General features: G+C 36.8%; 2 protein-coding genes and 1 long non-coding RNA gene across 20 annotated transcripts in view; 1 reads left to right on the top strand and 2 right to left on the bottom strand.

The window, feature by feature from the left end:
• Positions 1-1,080: 1,080 nt before the first annotated feature.
• Positions 1,081-6,805, bottom strand: LOC127640191 (serine beta-lactamase-like protein LACTB, mitochondrial). Its single transcript, XM_052122625.1, has 6 exons — positions 5,939-6,805; positions 5,147-5,220; positions 4,843-5,033; positions 4,305-4,620; positions 3,253-3,418; positions 1,081-2,282 (listed from the first exon to the last, which is right to left on the bottom strand). Exons 1-6 carry the CDS (start codon positions 6,268-6,270, stop codon positions 1,745-1,747), a joined length of 1,617 nt encoding a protein of 538 aa, XP_051978585.1. The 5' UTR covers positions 6,271-6,805; the 3' UTR covers positions 1,081-1,744.
• On the top strand, positions 3,528-4,992 carry LOC127640206 (uncharacterized). The gene is made up of 3 exons (XR_007970082.1): positions 3,528-4,048; positions 4,308-4,377; positions 4,878-4,992. It is a non-coding gene; the product is annotated as an uncharacterized LOC127640206 (long non-coding RNA).
• Positions 6,806-8,942: 2,137 nt separating the features above from the next.
• LOC127640199 (tropomyosin alpha-1 chain-like) overlaps positions 8,943-23,302 on the bottom strand; it is a 29,431-nt gene continuing 15,071 nt past the window's right edge. For 4 of the 18 annotated variants that reach the window (XM_052122644.1, XM_052122640.1, XM_052122639.1 and 1 more), the window contains 6 exons: positions 21,642-21,759; positions 21,306-21,376; positions 18,087-18,162; positions 17,524-17,586; positions 17,360-17,429; positions 8,943-9,743 (listed from right to left, as the gene is read on the bottom strand). In XM_052122644.1, coding sequence (XP_051978604.1) covers positions 9,661-9,743; positions 17,360-17,429; positions 17,524-17,586; positions 18,087-18,162; positions 21,306-21,376; positions 21,642-21,759 — 481 coding nt within the window. In that variant the 3' untranslated portion in view covers positions 8,943-9,660. The other 14 variants (XM_052122646.1, XM_052122651.1, XM_052122648.1 and 11 more) reach the window with 6 other exon arrangements.

Here is a 23,302-nt window from a genome sequence, read left to right as displayed (position 1 = left end):
CAAAACATTCAGTATACAAAGAACTCCAGACAACATGAGTTGTGGAAAATTAGACGTGATCTAGGAGCTTTTTACAGCTTTATACCGCTCGTGCCATTGAAGAGACTGTAAGTTTATCCCTCACAGCCTCGTTGTCATTCTTTTGTAAACACACATCCACACATTGTGAGGAATTTGATTCCATGCAAACTAACTTGAATCTAAAGACTAATAATTAGCAACAATGAGTATTTGACAAAAATAAAAAATAAGGAATAAATGTTATCCATTGCCTCTTGTTGTTTTTACACACAATTGAAATAACTATACAACTTATTAAAAATAGAATAAAAAAAAATAACACGCTGTTCCTCTGATTACTTGTTTGAAAAACACATCTGAACTTCATTTAAATGCTCTGCTCTGTCTTGACAAATAATTCAAGTATGATGCATTGCAAAGCTGCCATCTAGTGGTAACTTCTATTCTATATCAGACAAGAGCTAGCAGCATATTGTCTGCAGATCCCATGCCTAAAACTCCTAAGAGAACGTGTACATCATAATTTGGAACAAAACCTGAAAGGATCTTAATGGGCTCAAATGTTATCCTACTGGATAAACTGTGTTCTAAAAGATCTAGTTTTTGTTTTTATCTTGAAGAAAATGACAATTAGAATTCTTTAGATAGATTTAAATACATTGATAGAATTCCAGTTGGATTCCATCACTATTTTATAAGGACCAAAATGTATCATAAAAGTCCATGCAAATTTTGCATCACATTCCAAGTCTTCTGGAGGAGTGTTAATTTTCAGATGTTAATCATTTTTGATGAAAATTTACTTCAAATTTAGTCAATGTTTTGTCATGCAAAACGTATTAATTTTAGTCAATTTGACTAAAATGGCATATCATTTAATTCACTAAAATAATATTTTAGCTTATGATATTGTGCAAAATGACAAATTGTCCAACTACAACAGACAAAAAGTTAAGGAAATATTATACATTTTGAAAAATATAAAAATGTAATAATTAAAAAATGTATCACACATTAAAGATCAGCATAATCACACTTTAAACATAATACAACATGTGAAATCTGTACTCGCAAAAAAAAACTAAACATTGTGAACTGAAAATGATGTACATTTTATGCTGGTTCTCACCAAAACTTATTTCTTCAGAAGACTTGGAATATGAGTCAAACATAGAATATTTTAATAATACTTTTGGTCTTTTTTTTAAGCTTTAAAGTGAAGAAAAGAAAAAAAAAAAGTATTGAAAGATGGACCTCAATATTCATTAATACACTTTTGTGTTCCACATAAGAAATAATGAAACAAATTGGGTTTGAAAAGACATTAAGGTTAGTAAATTATGAAAAATGTGTTGTTATTCAACATCAATATTTAAGGTTTAAAATATATGAACATTTAAGGAAAAGGGTATATTTAAGATGCTGTAATTGGTCACCAACAGAACACAGGCTCTACCCTTTTATAAATGTATCATATTAAGTAGGATAAAAATGAAAAGATCAATAAAGGAGGTTGCCATTAATGTTTCCATAATATATTTTTATTCATTCATCTTTTTAGGCAGCTCATACATGTATAAAGGTTATCAAAAATATTTTTTGTCATAATCAAGGCGTGGTATGGCAGGTCAGACATACATTTGCTTAAAATGCCTGATGTTTGACACAGAAAACTCCTGAAATGGCTAAAAAGGAATACTGCAGTGCATGTGTTTATCAGCTGTCAATAAAATGAAACGTATTCATCCCTGGCTTTGTCAAATTCCTGGGCGATCTTCAGCGCGGTGGCATTCAGTCCCACCGACTGCACATTAGTAATGATGGTCACCACTACACCCTGTGGAGGGGTCAGCTTCTGATCCGTGACCTGTGTGCTCTCTCTAGGTAACACCAATAGCACACTACTAGCTCCCACAGCGCCCCCTGTGTGCGAGACGTAATGCCTGCGATTGTGGCACTGACCGTATTTCTGCTGTTTCTCCACAACCAGCCAGCCCTGGCCGTACAGTCCGTCTTTGTCCCATGATGCTTCGGTTTTGTCCACCGGTGCCCACATGGCTTTGGCTGTGTGGGGTTTGAGAAAGCCGGGGAGAAGCCCGTCTGTGTTCTTCAGTTTGGCCATTTGAAAGCTGTAGAGCAGAGCGTTACCAAAGACGAGAAGGTCCCCAACAGTGGACAGAAATCCCCCGCCAGCCCATTTGTATGAATTGTCCACATAGGGGCAGTTCACAATACGGCCCTTTTTATTGAAATGGTAGAATCTAGAGAGGGGAAGATGTTGTAGCATTCATTTTTTAAATCTACAATGAACTCTAAACAATACAATTTCAAAATTAACCATACAGGTTGTGTATTACCCTGAATGGGTGATTTTGTCATAATGACTGACTGTACATTATCCTGCTTATTAAACGGATACTTAACAATAAATAAATGGATGAGCAATTTAGATTTTAGCTGAAATGTTTTCATTATGTGAGAAGAAAAATTATGTGCGTTCCATCTATGCTATTTTTTTGTTGTTGTATAAATATGCTAAACTGACATTTTTGTCCATTATCGCATCTCTTGTTTTTTCAACATCTCACCATAAACGACATTTTATAATATACTATATGAAGGTAAATATTGTATACAGTATCTCTCTGAAATGTATTTAAGGTGTTATAATGGAAATGACAAGTTGGTCGGTTTGGTCTTGGCAGACTAGATTTGCTTATGCTGCTACTGCAGAGTAAGTACGAAGTCTTGCTACTTCTAGAATACAAAGACATGCTGCGTTGAGCATGAAAGACATGCTGTAGCTGCTCAATTAGACATACATACAATTACAACACAAGTGGTGCTGGGGTGGAGGAGGGTTTCAGAGAGGAAACTCTTGTAGGGCGCAGCAGCTAAAATGGTTTAAGTGCAAACAACTCGGGAAGTTTAAATGCTAGTCAAAGAGAGAATGTGATTGTCAATGAACCAGCTTGGGACATAGAGTACACAAGCCGATTGGCATACAGATTGCATGTCAAAACAAATTTCAGTTTGCACCATGTAGAGTTTCATGACTGAACTTAGAATCGTTTCAACTTTTGACACACAGCATTTTAAAACAATGGACAATGAACGTGGGAGTGAGATAAACATATTTACACACGGACAAGTGTATTGAGTGTATATTATCAAAAGTGTCTAAAAACGAATGAGCTCTTGAATGTGGCTTTTGTTCTGTTGCACCAGTACCTTGAGCGGTTGTAAATTATTGGGTCGTTCTCATCTGGCACTGTGTTGAACATGCCCAGATCACGAAACATCTTCATCATGTGGTCGAGGAAGCGTTGACCTGCTGCTCTCTCCACCACAGCACTAAGCAGCGTGAAGGCATGTGTGGAATACAGGAACGTAGAACCTACCAGCAATCGCAGACAAGCGTCTCTTACTCAAAATGCAAATGTTAAAGGGATAATTCACCCAAAAATGTAAATTCATTTATAATTTACTCACCTTCATGCCATCCCAGATGTGTATGACTTTTATTCTTCTGCAGAACACAAAGATTTTTAGAAGAATATTTCAGCTGACCAGAACTTTGATGGTCCAAAAGGGACATAAAGGCAGTTTAAAAGTAATCCAAACGACTTCAGTGTTTAAATCCATATCTTCAGAAGTGATATGTTAGGTGAGGGTGAGAAAAAGTCCTTTTTTTTTTTTACTGAAAATCTACACTTTCACATCAGAATGTGGACTTTCACTTTTACATTCAGCCACGTACTGGTCGGAGCTGGTCAAAGGTGGAGACTGATAGTAAAAAAAGGACTTAAATATTGATCTGTTTCTCACCCACACCTATCATATCAAGTCATGGATTTAACAACTGGAGTCATAGGGATTTTACGCTGTCTTTATGTCCTTTTTGGACCTTCTGAGTTCACCATTCACTTGCATTGTATGGACCTACAGAGCTGAAATATTCTTCTAAAAATCTTAATTTGTGTTCTGCTGAAGAAAGAAAGTCATACACATCTGGGATGGCATGAAGGTGAGTAAATGATAAGATAATTTACATTTTTGGTGAATTATCCCTTAAAGAAATAGTTCACCCTAAAAAAATAAACAATTAGCATATTGTGCCAACATTTCACAGAAAGCGCATTATGCGGAGCTTAATATGTGGACTATGGTATAATACAATGGAATGTGCTTGACTGGACTTTACATTATCTATACTTACAGCAGACATACTTAAGAGTAGAATATGGCAGAATGCTATTCTGAATTTAGCATTTGTATCATACCAGGTTTAAAAATCAGAGGATCGTCTTTGAATAAGTCCAAAGCCTGAATGACATTCTCAAAGCTGTATTTGAGGTAGTATTCCTCCTGCTCAAACTCTTTTTTCCTCTGGCCCGCTTTGGCCTCTTTGCATTTAGCACTTTTGTCCTCTGCTCTAGGCTTCTCTTTGCTATCAGCTGAGTCCTTTTCCTCTTTCTTCTCCGGGGGCTTCAGAAGGCGCTTTGCTTTCTCTTTGTCCTCTCTCACTTTCTTGGCATCTTTTTCATAGTGACGGATGCCACTCAAGTGAGACAGGAGCATTCGAGTTGTTATAGTTACCTAGTTTAAGGACAAAACAAAGAAGTGAGTTTAACTTAGATTCATTACAATTCATTAAACCTTATCAAAAAGTAATGAAGTCCTCTTCATGGAAAACTGTGTTAATTAATACAAATGCAGCCTTGTTAATTAAGACACTGCCTTATCCGTTGTTCTAAGACCATTGTTTAATTTGTTACAGTAATTTAATCAATCAAAATATCTTTTTGTTTTTTTACTCACATTTTCTCCCTCAAATTGCTTCTCTGGGAACTCAGGGACGTATTTTTGCACAGCTGCATCTAGATTTATCTTACCCTCCTCCCAGAGTCGAACGACGGCCGCTGTGGTCAGAGGTTTACTGATGCTGGCGATTCTCATCACTGTGTCGGGGCTGCAAGGCACTCTGTTCTCCAGATCTGCATAACCAACCCCTGAGAGACATCAACCATTCACTGTCAGATCTACTAGTAATCTTTTTTCTGAGGCAGTTTGCAAAGGAACTGAGTTAGGTGTAAATGTGCACTGGATATCAGGATCTAGTTACCTTCACACCAAACTTGGTTGCCATCCACCGAGACTCCAATAACCATTCCTGGGGCCCCAACTTCAACTTGATTCCTGAAAAATGTTATATTTGCAGTCCATTCTTTACTTTAGTAAGAGGCATCTAGTGAATCTTTTTAAGACATATCTGGGTCGTATTTCACCAAATGAAAATGGGTGGTGGGTTTAAACACCACCACCGACAGCAAAAGACATATTTCTCATAAAAGAAAGAGTGATATTATTTTCATAATAATTAAGCAGATTTTCCCACAAATTCTTATTAATGAATCCCTCCAAAATCTCATTCTTAATGTAATTGAAGGTCAGGACAAAATATTTATTTTCTTTTAAAAATCAGCATTCATTTAATTTATTAAGACAAATTGTCTTTAAAAAAATAAATCATGTATTTTAAGAAAATAATATATGTCCCTGATATTTTGACTTAATATTGTTTATGCTAAATATGTATTTTTATTTTATTTTGGAGAGCATTGGATATAAATATTTAACAAATAAAAAATATACATGATAAAATTATAGTAAAGACAATATATAGATATTATTTATAATATAAATATTAAATACATTTCTATTTTTCAATAATTTCAAAAATATAAAAATTTAATAAATTCAAATTCCAAAAGTATAAAGTTAGAGTTCAAAGATTTATAATATTTAAATATACAAAAGAGCATTCAGCAGAACTTGACATTTATATCATACAGTATATCATACAGTATACAAGAATAAAGTATAAATAGTACTTTAATAAATTGTTTCTGGATACCGCTGTAGCAGGTCTCTGCTGATCTCTATAGCAGTTCTGTACTTTGAGAGAGTTTCAGCTCTGTCTGTTTTCTGTACATCACAATCACAGTGATTAGACACAGAATCGCGATATTTCAACCCCACAGCCAAAATAAAGCCCGTCCCGATGCCGAATATCCACAAAGATCTGTTCTTATAGGATGTGAAGACAGTTCTTCTCTGTGTTGAAATTAATCTTCTCATCAGATTATCTCTGTATGACAACAAAGACAAGAAGGGCTCGGATTTCTGCGCACTGTATCTACACTTTGTGTAAATGATACCCCGTGATAAACACAGTAACCGAGACATGGCTGTGAATCGACTAATAATAATACCACGTGATAAAAACGGGTTAAAATCGGTAGTTAACAGGTGTACAGCGTATAGTTCCCGTTTGCAGTCAAAAAAAGCTGACACACACGCGTGCGCGGTCTATTTTCAGAACAAAAGTCGCAAATTACTTATAATATATAAAACGTTAGAGTACAGTATACGTTTTGGTAATATTGTAAAATCGGACAATCGTGCCAATAAAGCTTTGTTGACGTTGACTCTGGCTTTTATTATGAAAAATGTAGCACTATCAAAAATAGTAGCTCATTGGCTCACGAGTCAGCTGTGACTGTGACGCGAGCCAATAAGATGTCCGGATTCCGTTCATGAAAGTAGGCCCCGCCTTAACATGTCACATTACAAATCATAGTGGCAGTTAGTGAACTATAGCTCATTGTTGTACGTTAATTCACAGGAAACATATTTTACTGTATTACAAACGACTGGTGAAAGCCACATGTTCGTTTATTCTGTAATAAGTCAATGTTTGACGTAGTTAGACGATTGTTTACACAAATGAAATTGTTTCGCATGTCCTACCGCTTACTGTATCGCTCTACATTTTATTAAAATTATCATTACAATCAAATGAGACAAATCAAATAAATAAATAAAATAGGTGCTTGTGATACTTTCACCAAAGCACCTTATCCATCCCTCAATGATACACTCACCTTGCAAGGAGACCATTTTTTACTGTGGATATGCATGGCTGTGTTCACAATGAAGGATAAGGCACAGTGGTTTAATGTATGTCAGACCACCGAGATCAAATGGACAATGAATAGCCCTTTTCAACAAAATTAAAAACAGCTAGTTACAGGCAACATGTGTGACAGTCAACTATACCTACACATTTAATTTGAAATGCTTTAGGCTCTATACGTGATATACCTGCCATCAAAGCATCAGACAAAACACTGATAAGCCTTAAACCCATCATGCCTAACCAATTCTTGCACCACTGCCAAGAGTACAAATGTTGCATCAGCTTAAACTGTATAGTTTTGAGAGTAAGAATCATTTTGGATTGCACACAATGGGCTGGTTTTGAAATCAAGTGTTTCAGAAGTCAGAACACATACTGTAGGACTATGGGTAGTTGAAATGAAAACAACACTTTTTTAAAATTTGTGCTATCATACTAAGCCTTATGATTTATAAATAAATTACAGAATAAACCTGGCACAATTATCGGATGACCAGATGTCATATAAAAAACGTAAAGTAATTTTTTGGGAATATATATATGGCTTAATTGTAAAAGTCTGGTTCTTCTAAACAGTTTCTATTAACTCGAGCACATACTAATGCCGCACTTACAGTATGTATTATAGTCATTCAGCCACTACGTCAATGTGTCGGCAAACCAGGAAAGCTAATTCCCCATGGGTACCTATAGGTTTTATAATGATTTTCTTTCCTTTGCTAAGAGTTAAACAAAGTCTGTGAAACTCTGCTTGAAGATACTATTTGTTCTGAAAAATAAATTACACATTCATATCTTAAATGTGAATTTTTAAACCAGCACCCTTTAAAAAATTGTGTCACCTAAAACATTATTTTCCTTATGCATTTTAACTTAATTTTTGGTAAACAATAGGTTAATGGTAAAGTTAACTGGGATGCTATTCATCAATTACCCATATACCATCAACAACATCGTAGAGGAAGTCGGCATGTTTCCAATACCTCCGGCACCAATTGGCCACATTGTGCAGACTCACTAGAAGTACCATCTCCTATTAGACATTTTTGCATTGGCTCGAGCATGTTTACATTCCCCTGTGGCACAACAGAATGAGCATCTTGTTCCATTGCGGGATATGAACCCGGGTCTTTCATGCATCTGACAAGGATGTAAATCGCGTTTGCATAATCCATAGAGAGTGTGATTCAGAGGTTGCATTTTTCCTTGCATCAAATTTTTACTCCACTGATAGTTAGATTTAGGGGGTTCAGTATATAAAATATGCATTCTGCTTCACTGTATTACAGCCTGAACAGATGGAAACAACTCACTCCACAACTTGCTTTTGGTGCCCCTTTGTAGATATTTCACCCAGAAAATGGAGCTCCCATGTGTCCATATGCCCAACGCTGGCCGCTTTGGCTATGGCAGTGTTTCAAATTTCGGTAAGCACAGACCCATTTCTTTCCAAAGAAAAGTCAACCTACTGTTACGGATTTTACTCAAATCAGTCTGCAACCATCTAAATCTTTAAAAAGCTTCACATCCAAAGTTCAGTTCCATGATGATTCAATTAAAATATCTTTCCCACAAACCTGATCTGCATTCATTAATTGCATTTAAGTTTGTGCAGCACAACTTTGAAATCTCAGTCTTTTAGGGCCTTTACTTCCTGAAAACAAGTCATCCAGGGGGAAACTTGTGATATATTTTGCCAGAGATGCTCACAGCCATCAGAAGCAAACATGAAATGTAATACAGGAAGCAAATGGGCTGATTAGCATGTGTTGTTAGGCAACATCCCCTGCAAGTGAGGGGAAATAAAGAGAATTAGTTTGCGAAGGTTAACAAAGAACAACATTTTGCATTTGGAGTGGAGCATGCAAAGATTGGCTCTTCATTTGAAGTACACTGAAGCTCAAAAAGAGACAGGAGGCTTAGAAAATGTCAAACGGAGTAGTTTAATTTATATTTATTTTAGCTTTGTACATTTTATATATGACATACATTTAATACACCTATATTTAAAATGACTAAAATGAACAAAGCACAACCAAATATAACTTCATATTTTTCAAAATTCAAAATGAAGACATTTTGAACCATGTGGGTTTTGGTGTAACCAAACCCAATAATGCATAATTGCAAATAACGTTGCCTGACATTGCCTGTTGTAATTGGTAGATTGTGTAAAAAAAAAAAAGTGTAAATAAGTCCCTTTAAAGCCAGGCCTAAATATTGGCACAAAATGTTTTATCTAAATCTAAACTGGAAATGTGTATATGGTTAAATCATAAACCTAAAAGCTACACACTGCTAGACATCTGCCTTCACAGTAGCACCAGTATACATAGGACAACCTAATCCAATGCACACTTTAACAGAAAACCTTTCAATTTTATTTAAACTTGGCTTCCAACTCCATGTCCACGATAACAGTTATGTGCATATATTGATAATTAAGTGCAATTGTTGCTAACTTTGTTTTGTTTGTGCACAAACAGAATAAAATAAACACGTACCATAATATTACCCTAAAAAAAAAAATAATAATACATGGAAAAACTAAAGCTTTGTAACAAATGGCACATGTTATTCAATCTGATAATTGTCAGGAGGAAACAAACACTCAATGATTACAAAATGCAGACATCATCATTGTGAGACCAGGCTTTTCACATGTTATTCAACTCCAATAGAGTCTGTTCCAACTTCTGATTCATATCGAGGTTCTCTTCTTTAGCATGTGAAAGTTTTTCTGTTAGAACATCAAGTGAAAAAAACATGAATATTAAATGTAAACCATGAATGACATCACATGCACTTGGTTACTCAATTACGTTCATTCAAAAAAACATTAGTTGGTGAAAACACAGCAGCCGCAACTACACTGAAACCTCGTCGGACATCACTCAAGACTGGTCAGTCGTAATAATGTATTTTACACACTCAATGCATGCTTTAAATGAATAAGTATATATTTGTATAACCGTTAACACAGATAAATAGTGCTGTCTCTTGCATAAAGCAAAAGGCATTGGATTTTATCCTGATTCATTTGGTAGTCATCAATTATACAAATGCTGCCTTCAAGTCCATCTGCGGAGTTCTTCCCTGCAAGTTCAGAAGTAATAATTGCGATGAGATTCAACAAAAATAAATGCATTGGGAAATGTAATATTTTTCTGTACTTCGATAAAGAGAGGAAGCTTTTTAGCACAAAAGGAGGCACATTAAATGTATAATGGTTGCTTTTTTGTATCACTTTCATGCTGCCACAGAGAATGATGTGAAATGTAGTTTTGTTTTGCAAGCTTGTCAGTGCACAATCATTCTGAAACACTCAACATTTAAAAATGAAAATGGGTCAAGTTTCCCACCGGTAATTACGACATGGTGTTCATGTGTACTCATCTTGTAAATAAAATAATTCCGATTTGACTTGAAGGCAGCAAAAGAATAACCTCCATACACAACATGTTCTTTGAACTTTCAATCACAACAGATGCATTTGGTGATTATAAAAAGGCCACACTAGTTTTAATCCTCATTCAACGCCATTCTTAGCTCATTAGAGAGAAGACGGTTTTTCTCGAGCTGTTGGTAGAGGTGATCTACAGGAGCGGTCGAGGCAGCAGATTAAGAAAAGAGAGAAACAGAGTGAAAAGACAGACATCAGAAAAGCTGAAGGAAGCAGAAGTGTTAGTTAACATTTGTTCTATGTTAAAGAGAAGAGTACAAGCATCACAGAGAGAAACAAACCTGAAGAACAGTCCTGACAAGTGTTGAGAAGGTGTTTCTGAAGGCATGGTTTTATCAGATCAGACAGCAGGGAATTGATAGGTGATTCTAAGGGTTAATGGATCCAATAGAATGGGGTGAAACTGTTCACCTTTTTGAGCTTTGAGTCAAATGCGTATAACATATGTAATCAGCAGATTAAGAGCTTAACAGTTGTCTTTGAGGAAGCAAGAAACAAAGTCACCCAAAGTGAAGAAACACATACTTTTTGAAGTTGAGAAACTCACTAAACCTCTAAAAAAAACAAAAAAACAATGTCATATACATTACACTAAGCAGTGTAATCCTACTAGAGGCTAAAATAAACCATGTAATATGGGTCCCGTAATACGAATACTAAATTAGTAATACGTAATACTAAATAAAATACCACGAAATATGTGTTTTACCATGTAAAAAAACCCAAAGTGACAGCTAGGTCATTGCTATGAGGTCGCTAAGGTGTTCTGAGTGTTCGTTAGAGCACTGCTATGTAGCTTCTATGCACATTTGTATACACAGTTATCATCATACATAAAATACTGGGTCAGTTAAAGGAATAGTCCACTCAAAAATGAAAATTCTCTCAGAGTTACTCACCCTTGAGCCATCCCAGATGTGTATGACTTTTTCAACTGCAGAACACAAATTAAGATTTTTAGAAGGATTTCTGAGCTTTGTAGGTTCATACAATGGCAAGAGAATGGGTGACAACATTTTGAAGCTCCAAAAATCACATAAATTAGCATAAATGTAATTTATCCATGTTTTCAGAAGTGATATGATAGGTGTGGGTAAGAAACAGATCAACATAAGTCCTTTTTTACAATAAATTCTCCTCCCTGCCCAGTCAATCTCCACTTTAAGCAAAAAAGGACTTAAATATTTATCCGTTTCTCACCCACACCTATAATATCACTTCTGAAGACATGGATTAATACAGTGGAGTCGTATGGATTTCTTTTATGCTGCCTTTGAGCTTTTGGAGCTTCAAAGTTCTGGTCACCATTCACCTGCATTGTACAGACCAATAGGGCTAAAATATTCTTCTAAAAATTAGCATGTGTGTTCTGCAGAGGAAGAAAGTCATTCACATCTGGGATGGCATGACGGTGAGTAAATGATGAGAATTAAAATTTTTGGGTGAACTATTCCTAAGAGTTCAAACCATGTCGCTTGTCACCTCTGTCTTTCAAAGGACATGCACAACAGCAAGGCCGATAAAAGTGTTTACATGCTGGATGAAGCTTAGCTACAATTGCATGATCTAGGTCTGATAGTCAGACTAAAGAGAAAATTATTGTTTAGTCCAACTGAAATAGAACTAGCTCACCACAAATTAACATTTACCTCCACTAGTCACCACTCTGTTGATGGAACATCATTATCAAGAAGTGACTTTGGGTTGTAGTAAGTAAATTCTGGGTGCAGTATTTGCATATTACAGCAGTGCAGTTCAAGCAAGGTTTCTAGAGTAACAGCTATCAGTAGTCAATGTGGTTTAAAGGGATAGTTCCAAAAAATAGCACCCAAAAATTATTTACTCACCATCCTAGAATCCCAGATGTGTATGATTTACTTTCTTCTGCAGAACACAAATTAAGATTAGAAGAATATTTCAGCTCTGTAGGTCCATAAAATGCAAGTGAATGGTGACCAGAACTTTTAAGCTCCAAAATCCACATGAAGGCAGCATAAAAGTCATCCATACGACTTCAGCGGAGAGAATTTTTAGTAAAAAAAAAGAAAAAAAAAGAAAAAGAAAATATTGATCTGTCTCTCACCACACCACTACCAGAGTAATCTGGAGCACATTTATGTTGCCCTTATGTATTTTAGAGCTTCAAAAGTTTGGCACCCATTCACACTTGCATTGTATGGACCTTTAGAGCTGAGAAATTATTCACAAAATCTTTGTTTGCGTTCAGCAGATGAAAGAAGGTCATACACATCTGGGATGGCATGAGGGTGAGTAAATGATGAGAATTTTCATTTTTGGGTGAACTATCCCTTTAAGAAACAGAAGTCATTTTACATTAGAAGTGACTCAGCTACTCTCATGAGAAACCTAGATTATAAACCCATTGAAATTTGAATGCGAGAGAAAGAATTTGACTAATATGTAAATGTGGTTAAACCAACGTGTTGAGTTCTTCCAATGTTCCCCACATAAAAAGACATGTGTCAAACACTAGAGGAACAACTGACATCACTGTCTCTCCTCTGTTCACACTTTTATAACATTCACTGAATGAGCTAATATAGTAATGATATAATCCATGACTTCTTGACTTTATTAGAGCCACAACTATCAAGCACATAGAAAAGAATAAAGAACAAAAAAAGAATGAAAAAAATGAGAAAGTATGGTTTTACATAGAAAGAAGAATGTTTATTTTTACATAAAGCAAAAAGAATGAAAGGTTTTGTACAAGAGATAGAGAGGAAACACCATGTGGAGGGAGCTATAGGCAGGTTTCGAGGGATGAGGGAAAACGAAAGGCTGGAAAAAGCAGAATGATGTCGTTCAGCCAGCGGGAGGCGTCGTGGTTTGAACAATTTATCTGCACAGGGGAGAAGTAGAACAGTGGTGATGGAAGTGCCAGATTTGGGAGAGGCAATTTAACTCCAAACAGGAAATGTAAGAAACCACTGCACTCAGGAGCCACAATGCTGTTTACTTGCGGTTAATTATTATAGTCACACACAAATCGCTGATAGTTACGTATCAGAAAATGCTTCAGGCTTTGATGCTAATCGCCATGTACCTGATGAATTCAGTCTCCATTGAGAAGAGCCAAACAATCACACGGCTGACTTACCAAACAGCTCACACTTCTGTCCTAAAGAAGTCTACTATGCAACATCAAATGTGATGTTGACAGATCAGAAACAGTTAAACAACAGCCTTTGGGACTCTCTTCTGAACAGAAGATGACCTTGTTAGTAGCGGAGGAATGAAACTTTTCAGAAAGGTACATGACAGAAAAAAAAAAAACGCAGGAAGTCACAGAGCACGAAATGCCGTAAAACAGTGGTGCGTTTCTGAATATTCTTCACATGCTTGGGGTTAAGATGTCACAGTACTGAGAGTAGGGCTGGGCAATATATTGAATATGTTCGAGATAAAACAAACTAACTTTTAAAATATTGTGATTTGATTTCTATTTTACTTGGCCAACAGGTTTCGTAAGTTTGTGCCAGAAGACTAGATTCGCACCCATAATTTGCATCACAATAAGAATATATGGCACACCTGTCAACACTCCCGTTTTTCCCGGAAGTCTCCTGTATTTCAGACCCATCTCCCGCCCCCTTCCGTTTCATTACTTCTCACAGGAAACTCCCGTAATTTGTATGGCCCAAACATTGTTATATGAATAATCACATCAATATATTATTCCAAGGTTGTCCAGTTGCCAGATCTTGCATGAAATGCATCCTACTCACACAATCGACACATTTCAACCCATTTGTGAGCTCAACCTGGCAACCTACAACCCCCCCCCCCCCCCCCCAACTGAAATAGAGTTGGGAAATTTGATTGATTTCCACAAATCAGTTCTCATACTGTTAATTTCTCTGAATCCATACAAAACAACCGATTTAACCATTAATTTGTATGACTCGCCACTTAATTTTCACAGATGTGCTTTTGGCATATTTCAATTTTTTTTTTTTATAAAAATGTATATAATAGACAGGTAACATATTGCTGTTTATTATCATCATGTATTGTTACATTGGAGCATATAATAAAAATATATTTTAAACCGCAGATATCATTCATTGGTTATTTTAAACTAGGTTTTCGCGATTTCTCCGTTTTGTTTTACACATTTTGAATCTACATGGCAACAACAGCTTTCTAAATCATTATGGTTAAGAGCAAATATATATGGGCTGTTAATCAATTAATTTTAAACTTAAATCATAATAAATCACACCTCAATATTTGCAGAGAAAATAATTTTATGGATTTAAAATACCTTATTATATTTATTATAATGATTATAAAATGTTATGTTATATTATATAATGTATAATATATATATATATACAAATTAAAATACTTAAATACAAAAAGTGGCTTTACAAGTCAATATATTGTTTGTTTAATTTCCATATCTCTAAAAACAAGTCTAAAATTTGCCTATAGTCCACAGCAATCCATTAAGTCAACTGACCGCCACCTGATGACATGCAAAATCATCAAAGTAGTACTTGAAGAAGCAAGTTCAATACTTTGTGCAGAATTTATGTTCAGGTTAGGGGGAATATCAATGTGTTAATTTTAACATGTTATTTTCCACATAATTTAAATCGCACTTAATTAAAATGTTAAATCAACAGCCCTAATAAATAAATATTGAATATCATCAAATACATTTGCTGTAATGTTTACAGCCCAGTCCTCGTACTAAACATGTACTGACCATTTTAACCAAAGAGTTAGTTGTTTTTAATCTACAATATTAGACAACGATTATAATAATACAGGGTTATAAATCCAAAAAACTTAGAAAGAACAGAACTCCTATACTCTGCCTCTACAAGCCATGGCTCCGCTGTTCTACATTTGACCAATGACCAAATCACTTGACACTTCAGACCTCAAGGAACAGTATGAGGAACCATGGGTCTTGTAGAGTTACAGAGATAGCAGTGAATTTTAAATGGAGAAAGAGGTCACAGTGTGTGAATTAAAGACACAAGACCTTATTTACAGAAGGAGACGTAGACGGGGGATTATGGGTAATGGGGAGGGGCACAGACATGGATAGCAGATGAATTACATTGAAGTCATGTCGTTGAGAGCGTGGTCCAGCTCTTCACTGATGGCTTTGTACTTGAGTTTCTGGGAATACAACTCATCTATTGGAGGTTGGGATGGGGTTTGGTGGAGAGGAGGAAGGGGATGGAGGAAAAGGTGGGTGGGGGAATAAAAATAGGTGCAGGAGTGAAGCATCCAATCCAGTGGCAAGATGGCCCCAGTGAATGGAGTGACATACAGCGAGAGTGAGTGATGTGAAGAGAGAGTAGGGAGGGGAAACAGAAAATAAAGTTATAGAGGAATGGAAAGGAATTCCAGGCACAGACCATGACAAATTATTCAGAGCCTGGGAGAAATAAATACTAAACAACAGAGTGACCAAGTCCTTCACAAGTCATCTATTGGACAGATACCACACAGTGTACAATCAAAGCTTAATGAGATTAAGGGATAGTTGACCCAAAAATTAAACTTCTGTCATCATTTACTCTCCCTCATGTTGCTTAAACTTTTGACTTTCTTTTGTGGAATACTAAGGCAGATATTAACTATGGTCAGTGTGTTTTTCATAATGATGCTGTCAGGCTCCAAAAATGAAAATAAAAGCACCATAAAAGAAGTCCATGTAACTCTTTACAAGTCGTTAAAATGTTCTCATCCAACTTGGTCCTCAAATCTCATACGCACTCTTGCTAAATGTAAAACCTGGCACATTAAGATGTCATTCCAGTTTTAAAATCACTGATTTAACCCATCATTGATTCTTGTGTGTTTTTTCAAATGACGCCACACCTGGTGCAATAGGTGGGCCATTTTTGAACTGAATAAAATTTGAGAGCTATGGTGAAAAGGGGCGGTACTTGGATGTGATATTTGGGAGGGTCATTTTTGTTTAAGCTGAGCAACAGTTTATCTCTTTGTCAGACCAAGGGGTTCTTCTCCTTGTTAATTTCACTTGGGTTGGTCCCCGTTGATCGTGTTTTGATAAATGCCCATGATGGTGAAGGCAGAGATTGTCACTACATTTTTTTGCTGTTTGTTCATTCCACAAAGCCATCACGTGGATTCAGAAGTCATAGAATATAGCGCACAAGTCAAATTGTATACTTTAAATGTACTTTATGTTGCTTTTATTTTGTATTTATCATTTCGGGAGTTTGAAAGCCCAAGTCTTCATTATGGAAAAGGAGCACTCCGGACATATTATCTTCATAGCTGTTCTAGTAAGTCTTATTATACAGGTTTGGAACAACATTAGGGTGAGTAAATGATGTCAGAACTTCATTTTTGAAAACTTTCTTTAAAATGTCTGTCCCACTGAAGACAATCTAGCCAGGCACCATGCATTATCACAAATACATTAACAAAGTGCAAACATTCCCTTCACTGACATCTTGATACAATTATGAAAATCAGCTCAGGCTTGGGTTAATCCAACTGACTAGAACAGAAGAAGAATATTTAACACCATCCCATAAAAAAACTAATCAAGTATAAACTACATGTAACTGCACCTCTATAAAAGCTCTGATGTCATCTTACAAAACAATGTAAAACCTGTCTGAGGATCTGGCCAATTATTGGTCTCTTCAAAAAGAGATGATAATTCAATGACTCAACAAATAAGGAAGTTAAAAGAAGGCCAGTAGAGTAGGTTTGAGGAACAGCATGACAGTAGAGAAATACAAGTTTGAACGTTTAAACCACATGACCTGGAGCAAAGCAATTTTCTCCCTGAATGTTTCACAATCACATGTATGAATGAGCCTAAAAAAGAAATTGAACTGTGAAAATGAGAAGGGAGTAAATTAAATTCATACCTTCAAGGTCATCAATGCTCTTCTCGAGCTTGGCAACTGATCTCTCAGAGAACTCAGCACGGGTCTCGGCCTACGGCGAGAGAAACATTCATAGAATGGTTTGCTGCCAAGTCTAGGAACAATTATCAAAACACACATCCTGGATAAAGATTCGCAAAGCTTACCTCCTTCAGTTTGTCTGTGAGAACCTTGATCTCCTCTTCGTATTTGTCTTCCTTTTGTGAGTACTGCAAGCAAGTGAAGGACAGAAGTCAAAAACAAAATCAGCACACCTGACAACATGCAACACTTGACTCAACTCAAGAGGAACAATACAGTTATTTCAGGGTTTCCACACCTTTTGACCAATAAATTAACAAGACTTCTGATTAGCAAGACATTTGTACACTAATACGACAAATAAAAGACATTAGATTTGAATGGGCCTGCTTGATGAATACCCCATTGTGTCCCAAAAGATAATGTTATTAATAAAATATATCAAGCTTGACCAGCAAGAATTTGTAACCAGCTTCCAAAAAGTCATGTTGGTCAACCAGTTTCACCATAATCCAGCATGGACGGGTCTTAGTTCGTCTTTATAACAAGGATGTTACCTCAAGTAGACAGTTTAACCCGTCCCTGAAATTGACATCAAAGATGGATCGTTTAACATATCAGACACACTGGTTATCCTGGTTTAGTTAGGAGGGGTGGACAGTGTGCCTGGGGCTGGCAGCACACCTACCTTCTCGGCCTGGGCTTCCAAGGACTTCAGGTTGTTGGTCACAGTTTTCAACTCTTCCTCAAGCTCAGCGCATTTGCTGGTGTTTTACACAACAGAACACAGGAGGAAAGGAGGCAGATGAAGAGGAGGAGTAGGAAAAGGAGAACCAGAGGCAGGTTGAATGGAGGTACATCAGTAAGAGAACAAAGGAGAAACAGACACAAAAACCTAGAAATCAATAAAAAAAACGGGTAGGAATTGGGGAGCACAAAGCCCCCCTCAACACAGAAGGAATGTGCTACAGTGAAAAAACTAAGTCTACGTAACATGCCTGTCTTTAAGAATAATGGGTCTCATTCACTTATAATTGCGTACAAGTGCTCCCTTACATGCGCAGACAAGAAAAGTGTCACAAAATATTTGCAGTATTCACAACAGGTGTGTATGCACAAACATGTTCAAAAAACTTTTGATGAAACCGGATTGTTCTAAATGAGGGTGTGTGTACCCACAGTTGGCAATTACCATAATAAATGTCCAAAACATCTCCATTTAAGGGCGTTCCACACAACCTCCCCTGCACAGCCATTCGTCACAATCTACAAACATATTCTTACGCTCTCTGAAGATGTGCTCTTGTAGAAGAACATGTGCAGCAAGATCTTTGAGTAAAGTGTGCAATTCTCGAAACCATTTAAAACAAGCCTGTTATATTGGCCTAGACTAGGGATATCCACTATAGCACCCCTTGTGGCAATGCTGAGAATGCAATGTATACTTGGACTGTTAAAAATTGACGTCCGACAACTTTCAGAACAACCCACGATAGCTAGAATCATCTGCAAGTATATTTTGGGCCGTAACACATTCCATGTTTCTTAGACCAACAGACGTTTGTAATTTTTGCATACATGTGGTTTAAGCTGATTCCAAATCATATACAAAATTTATAAAAAAAATTAAAGTGCAAATTTACTTATGAATCATAATTTCGAATCAGGTATGAAGCACAAATACAAGTACGCCTAGTTCACGAGACCCACCATCTCAAATTAGAAGCATTCAAGTTGCAGCATTCTTGCCAATTACAAGAGTGTGAAGCCAACAACACTGAAAGGTGTTAATGTGTGAGGAAACACAAAACTCACAAAAAAAAAGATAGACCAAATAAGGCGTCACGGGTAACAAGCAGGGGAAACAGTGCATTTGCCTATTACAGGGTATATGAGGCCAGGCAGGAGAGGGCGTCATTCATGTAAGAGACCGTTCATGTGATTAGTTTTCACGTGATTAGTTTAGTACCTGATTTTCTGATGCCTTTAATGACTTATAGGTTTGGTCCAACACTCGAAGCTCATCCTGTAATCTTCTATTGCGTCTGTTAGTGTGAGCAGGTGTGCAAGGGCATTCCAACCGTGGGAGGCATGCAAGTTAACCGAACATGCGAACCAAAAATAATAAAAAAGAAAAAAAAAAAAGAAACAAAAAAGGTATTGGAAGCATGTGTTAGATACAGTATTAGCAATATGGGAGTACAATTCTTAAGAGGTTCAACACAGGATGCATTTTTGCCTCTACTTCTTTGTTTGTTGGTCTATGTGCCTGTCCAATGGACATCTGCAGCCTTTGTGTCTTGCTGTTTTTTCAGCATCTCGCACAGTTGTGTAGCCAAGGGTGCGCCGGGGTAGGCCTGGGCCCACCCAAATTATACCAAGGCCCACCCAGAATATTAGAGATATTTTTTTACTTCAAACATTTACATTTATAAAATATGCATAAATTCTGCTTTCTGAAAGAGTGAAATAACTGTTTGAATGTGCCGCCTTTGTTGCCAAGGAAAGTTTTGGGGGAAAATATTGGCCCATCCATTTTTAGAGGCCCACCCAAAAGTAATTTCTCTTGATCTCACACCATTAGGTTTTTAAGACATAGTGTAAAATTCTGTTGGCACCGTCATCAATGGCAGTTTTTAAACAATGGACCAATCAGAAGAAGGTGGGGCGGGAAAAGCATCTCAAATGCATTGATTGTTTATAGTAGCACCGACTGTATAACATTTGTCAATGACAATCCACAGGCTTTTATCCTGGTGGTGAATTGTTACCCTGAATTGCACAACATTAAAAAGTAATTTTTCATTAAAAAAAAGTTTTACTCCTAAAAGAACAATAATTTTGATTTACATGTATAAAATCATAAGCACTCACATAAGATTGAGACTCCAGTGACAGTTACATCAGTATCCTTATAAAAGGGATTTTGTTCTACAAGGAGAGGGTCCCCTCATGAGAGTTGCCATGAAAGGATCACATGACCAGCCGAATACTACTCTCTAAATATCAGTAACTGCCCTTTTATTGGACACTTAAACTTGTGAATTAAATGAATTATGGCTGATTGTGAATAGTGAATTTCCACAATGGCATCGGTAACTGAAATATACTGCGTTTGAATGATGCTGCATCCACATCGCTAGGCGTCACGGTCCATCCAAGATGACACATAAAAATTCCTGAGTGCACCTTTAAGAAACTACCACAACTAGTTTTGTTTTTGTTGTTTTTAAAAAGAGAGAGATCTCTTTTACGGAGAATCTCTAGCGAGAAATTTATATTTACCTCAGAAACCAAACTTGCTTGCTAAATAACAGTAAGCTAGCATACATCCATTTTAGAGTAAATATAGACAAAATATTTATCAAAATAAAAAACAAATCTAGGCGTTAACTCATCTTGAGACCCCTGTGTTCATCCAAAATCCCATTAAGACAATTCAGGTCACTTGACGGCCATGTTTGTAATGCCTCCAGTCAGCTATTTTCTGTCATGTAAATATAGCTACTATCTACTTAGGATACTGATATCTCCAGAACTGTTGGTCACGATTACAATCAAAAGATTTCAAATCGACAAAAATATATATATATATATATATACTCAAATCACACAAAAAAACTAATGTTTTCAAGCTGGTCCAGTTAATGTGCGAGTGGTTTTTGAGTTAACACAGGCAATGTCACAATCAAACAGTTGATTTGCTCTTTTAGCTGTAAGACGGGACTTCCATTACTACAGCCACCATATTTAGCGTTCTGGTCCATTCTGCTGTGCAGAACACATCCTGTGTGTATACCACCTTATAAAAAAACACTGCAAGGTTGTGTGCGTTTCTGAAGATTCACATGCATGAGTGTGTATATGTTTGGGCCAACATGCAAGTGGCAACAGGAATTGCTCGTACCCCTCAGACATCTCGGCACGCTCTTCTGTACGCTCCAGCTCACCCTCAACAATCACAAGCTTACGGGCCACCTGCACACACAAGCCAGACAACACACTTACACACACCTGTACTGCCACCAAATTCTGCAAAAATCAAGTGAAACAAAAGCAAGTTTTCAATGCATTCAAAAAAATACTCATTAGCAAAATACAACACATCTGTCTTAAACTCTCACGCTAGTTCACACTTCAAGTGTGAAAGGTCACATGATTTTGGTTGGGCAGGATGCCATTTGTGTTTTTCTTTTTTCCTGTGTGCGCGCTTGTGTGTGGTTTGGTGGAGGAGGAAACCTGCCTCCTCATATTTGCGGTCGGCCTCCTCAGCGATGTGTTTGGCTTCCTTGAGCTGGATCTCCTGCAGTTCCATCTTCTCCTCATCTTTCATAGCCCTGTTCTCAATTACCTTCATACCTCTGGGCGGAGGAAGCAAGGAATGAAGTAAAAATAAAAGAAAAAAAAAAGAGAAGAGACATGAGAAAAATGAAGATGCATGAACATTTATGCATTTGGCAGACGCTTTTATCCAAAGTGACTTACAGTGCATTTATTACAGGCACAATCCCCCCGGAGCAACCTGGAGTTAAGTGCCTTGCTCAAGGACACAATGGTGGTGGCTGTGTGGATCGAACCATCAACCTTCTGATTACCAGTTATGTGTTTTAGCCCACTACGTAACCTGCTCTCCACCTTCAGCATCCGTGTCATTCAAACTTGATCAATCTGTCTGCAGCTAAACTCTAGTCTAGTGTTGCCAGATTTTTATTACAATTCTGTTTCTTAAGGAAAAAGAACCAGCCACTAAGACAGGAGAAGACTATCTGATTGACATGTAGCCATTAATAGGCCGATAGTTTTAAAATCAATTTATAGAATACTAAAAAAATCAATCTTAGTCTTTCCTTACTATGATGGCTGGGCACAGACAAAGAGGCTACAGGTAGTCCAAAATCAATAAAATCCTAGATTTAGATAATTGTTCACCAAAATCCCATATAATCCTGTATAATTTGGGACTTTTAACAATAAATAAGTCTGAAGAACTCTATTTTGAAATGACAGAGACTTGGACTTGTTACAATGTTCTATATACACAAGTATTATCCACGCTTTTTATAGTCTATATACACTCACTGAGCACTTTCTTAGGTACACTATGGTCCTAACAAAGTTCCCAACGTGGTCTTCTGCTGTTGTAGAACAAGGTTCAATGTGTTTTGCATTCTGAGATAATATTCTGCGCTCTACAATTGTACAGAGCGATTATCTATGTTAATGTAAACTTTGTCAGCCAGAACCAGTCAGGCCCTTCTCCATTGACCTCTCTCATCAACAAGGCATTTCCATCTGCAGAACTGCCACTCACTGGATGATTTGACACCATTCTCTATACACTCTAGAGCGTAAAAATCCCAGGAGATCAGCAATTAAAGAAATTCTCAAACCAGCCCATCTGGCACCAACAATCATGCCACAGTTGAAATCACTGATCACATTTATTCCCCATTCTGATGGTTGATGTGAACATTAACTGAAGCTCCTGTCCCATATCTGTATGATTTTATACACTGCATTGCTGCCACACAATTGGCCGATTAGATAATCACATGAAGAAGTAATGGTAGGTGTACAGGTGAACCTAGTAAAGGGCTCGGTGAGTGTACATTCACCGGATGAAGGGTTTTTATAAATATATAATTTCACCAGATGAGGTGGAATAAGGTTTATAATTATACACAAGATTTGCAGTTGGAGACGCAATGTATGTGCTGATGGAACACATTTCCATATAATAAAATTTTTCTATGCATGCCCACGCTTCCATTTAAAACACTTGATTAAATAATCAGTAATTATATAAATGTCAGCTCTAGAGGCCACTGTTATACTTTAGAAACAAACTTTTTTAACTGTAGAATCCTTTAGTGCTTGCCACAGGGGAACACAGAAAAAAAAAAG

Source organism: Xyrauchen texanus, chromosome 49 (assembly GCF_025860055.1).
Source record: "Xyrauchen texanus isolate HMW12.3.18 chromosome 49, RBS_HiC_50CHRs, whole genome shotgun sequence".
Taxonomy (NCBI): domain Eukaryota; kingdom Metazoa; phylum Chordata; class Actinopteri; order Cypriniformes; family Catostomidae; genus Xyrauchen; species Xyrauchen texanus.
The sequence above is the reverse complement of the archived record's forward strand: the minus strand, read 5'-3'. Positions and strand labels throughout refer to the sequence as shown.

Bases quoted from the DNA above. Each gene is read 5' to 3' on its own strand.
- LOC127640191 (XM_052122625.1), bottom strand. From the start codon at position 6,270: ATGTCTCGGTTACTGTGTTTATCACGGGGTATCATTTACACAAAGTGT. The intron at 3,419-4,304 runs GTATGATACAAA...GATTGCTGGTAG, and splicing joins TCCTCTGATTTTTAAACCTG to GTTCTACGTTCCTGTATTCC. The intron at 2,283-3,252 runs GTACTGGTGCAA...TCCCCTCTCTAG, and splicing joins ATAATTTACAACCGCTCAAG to ATTCTACCATTTCAATAAAA.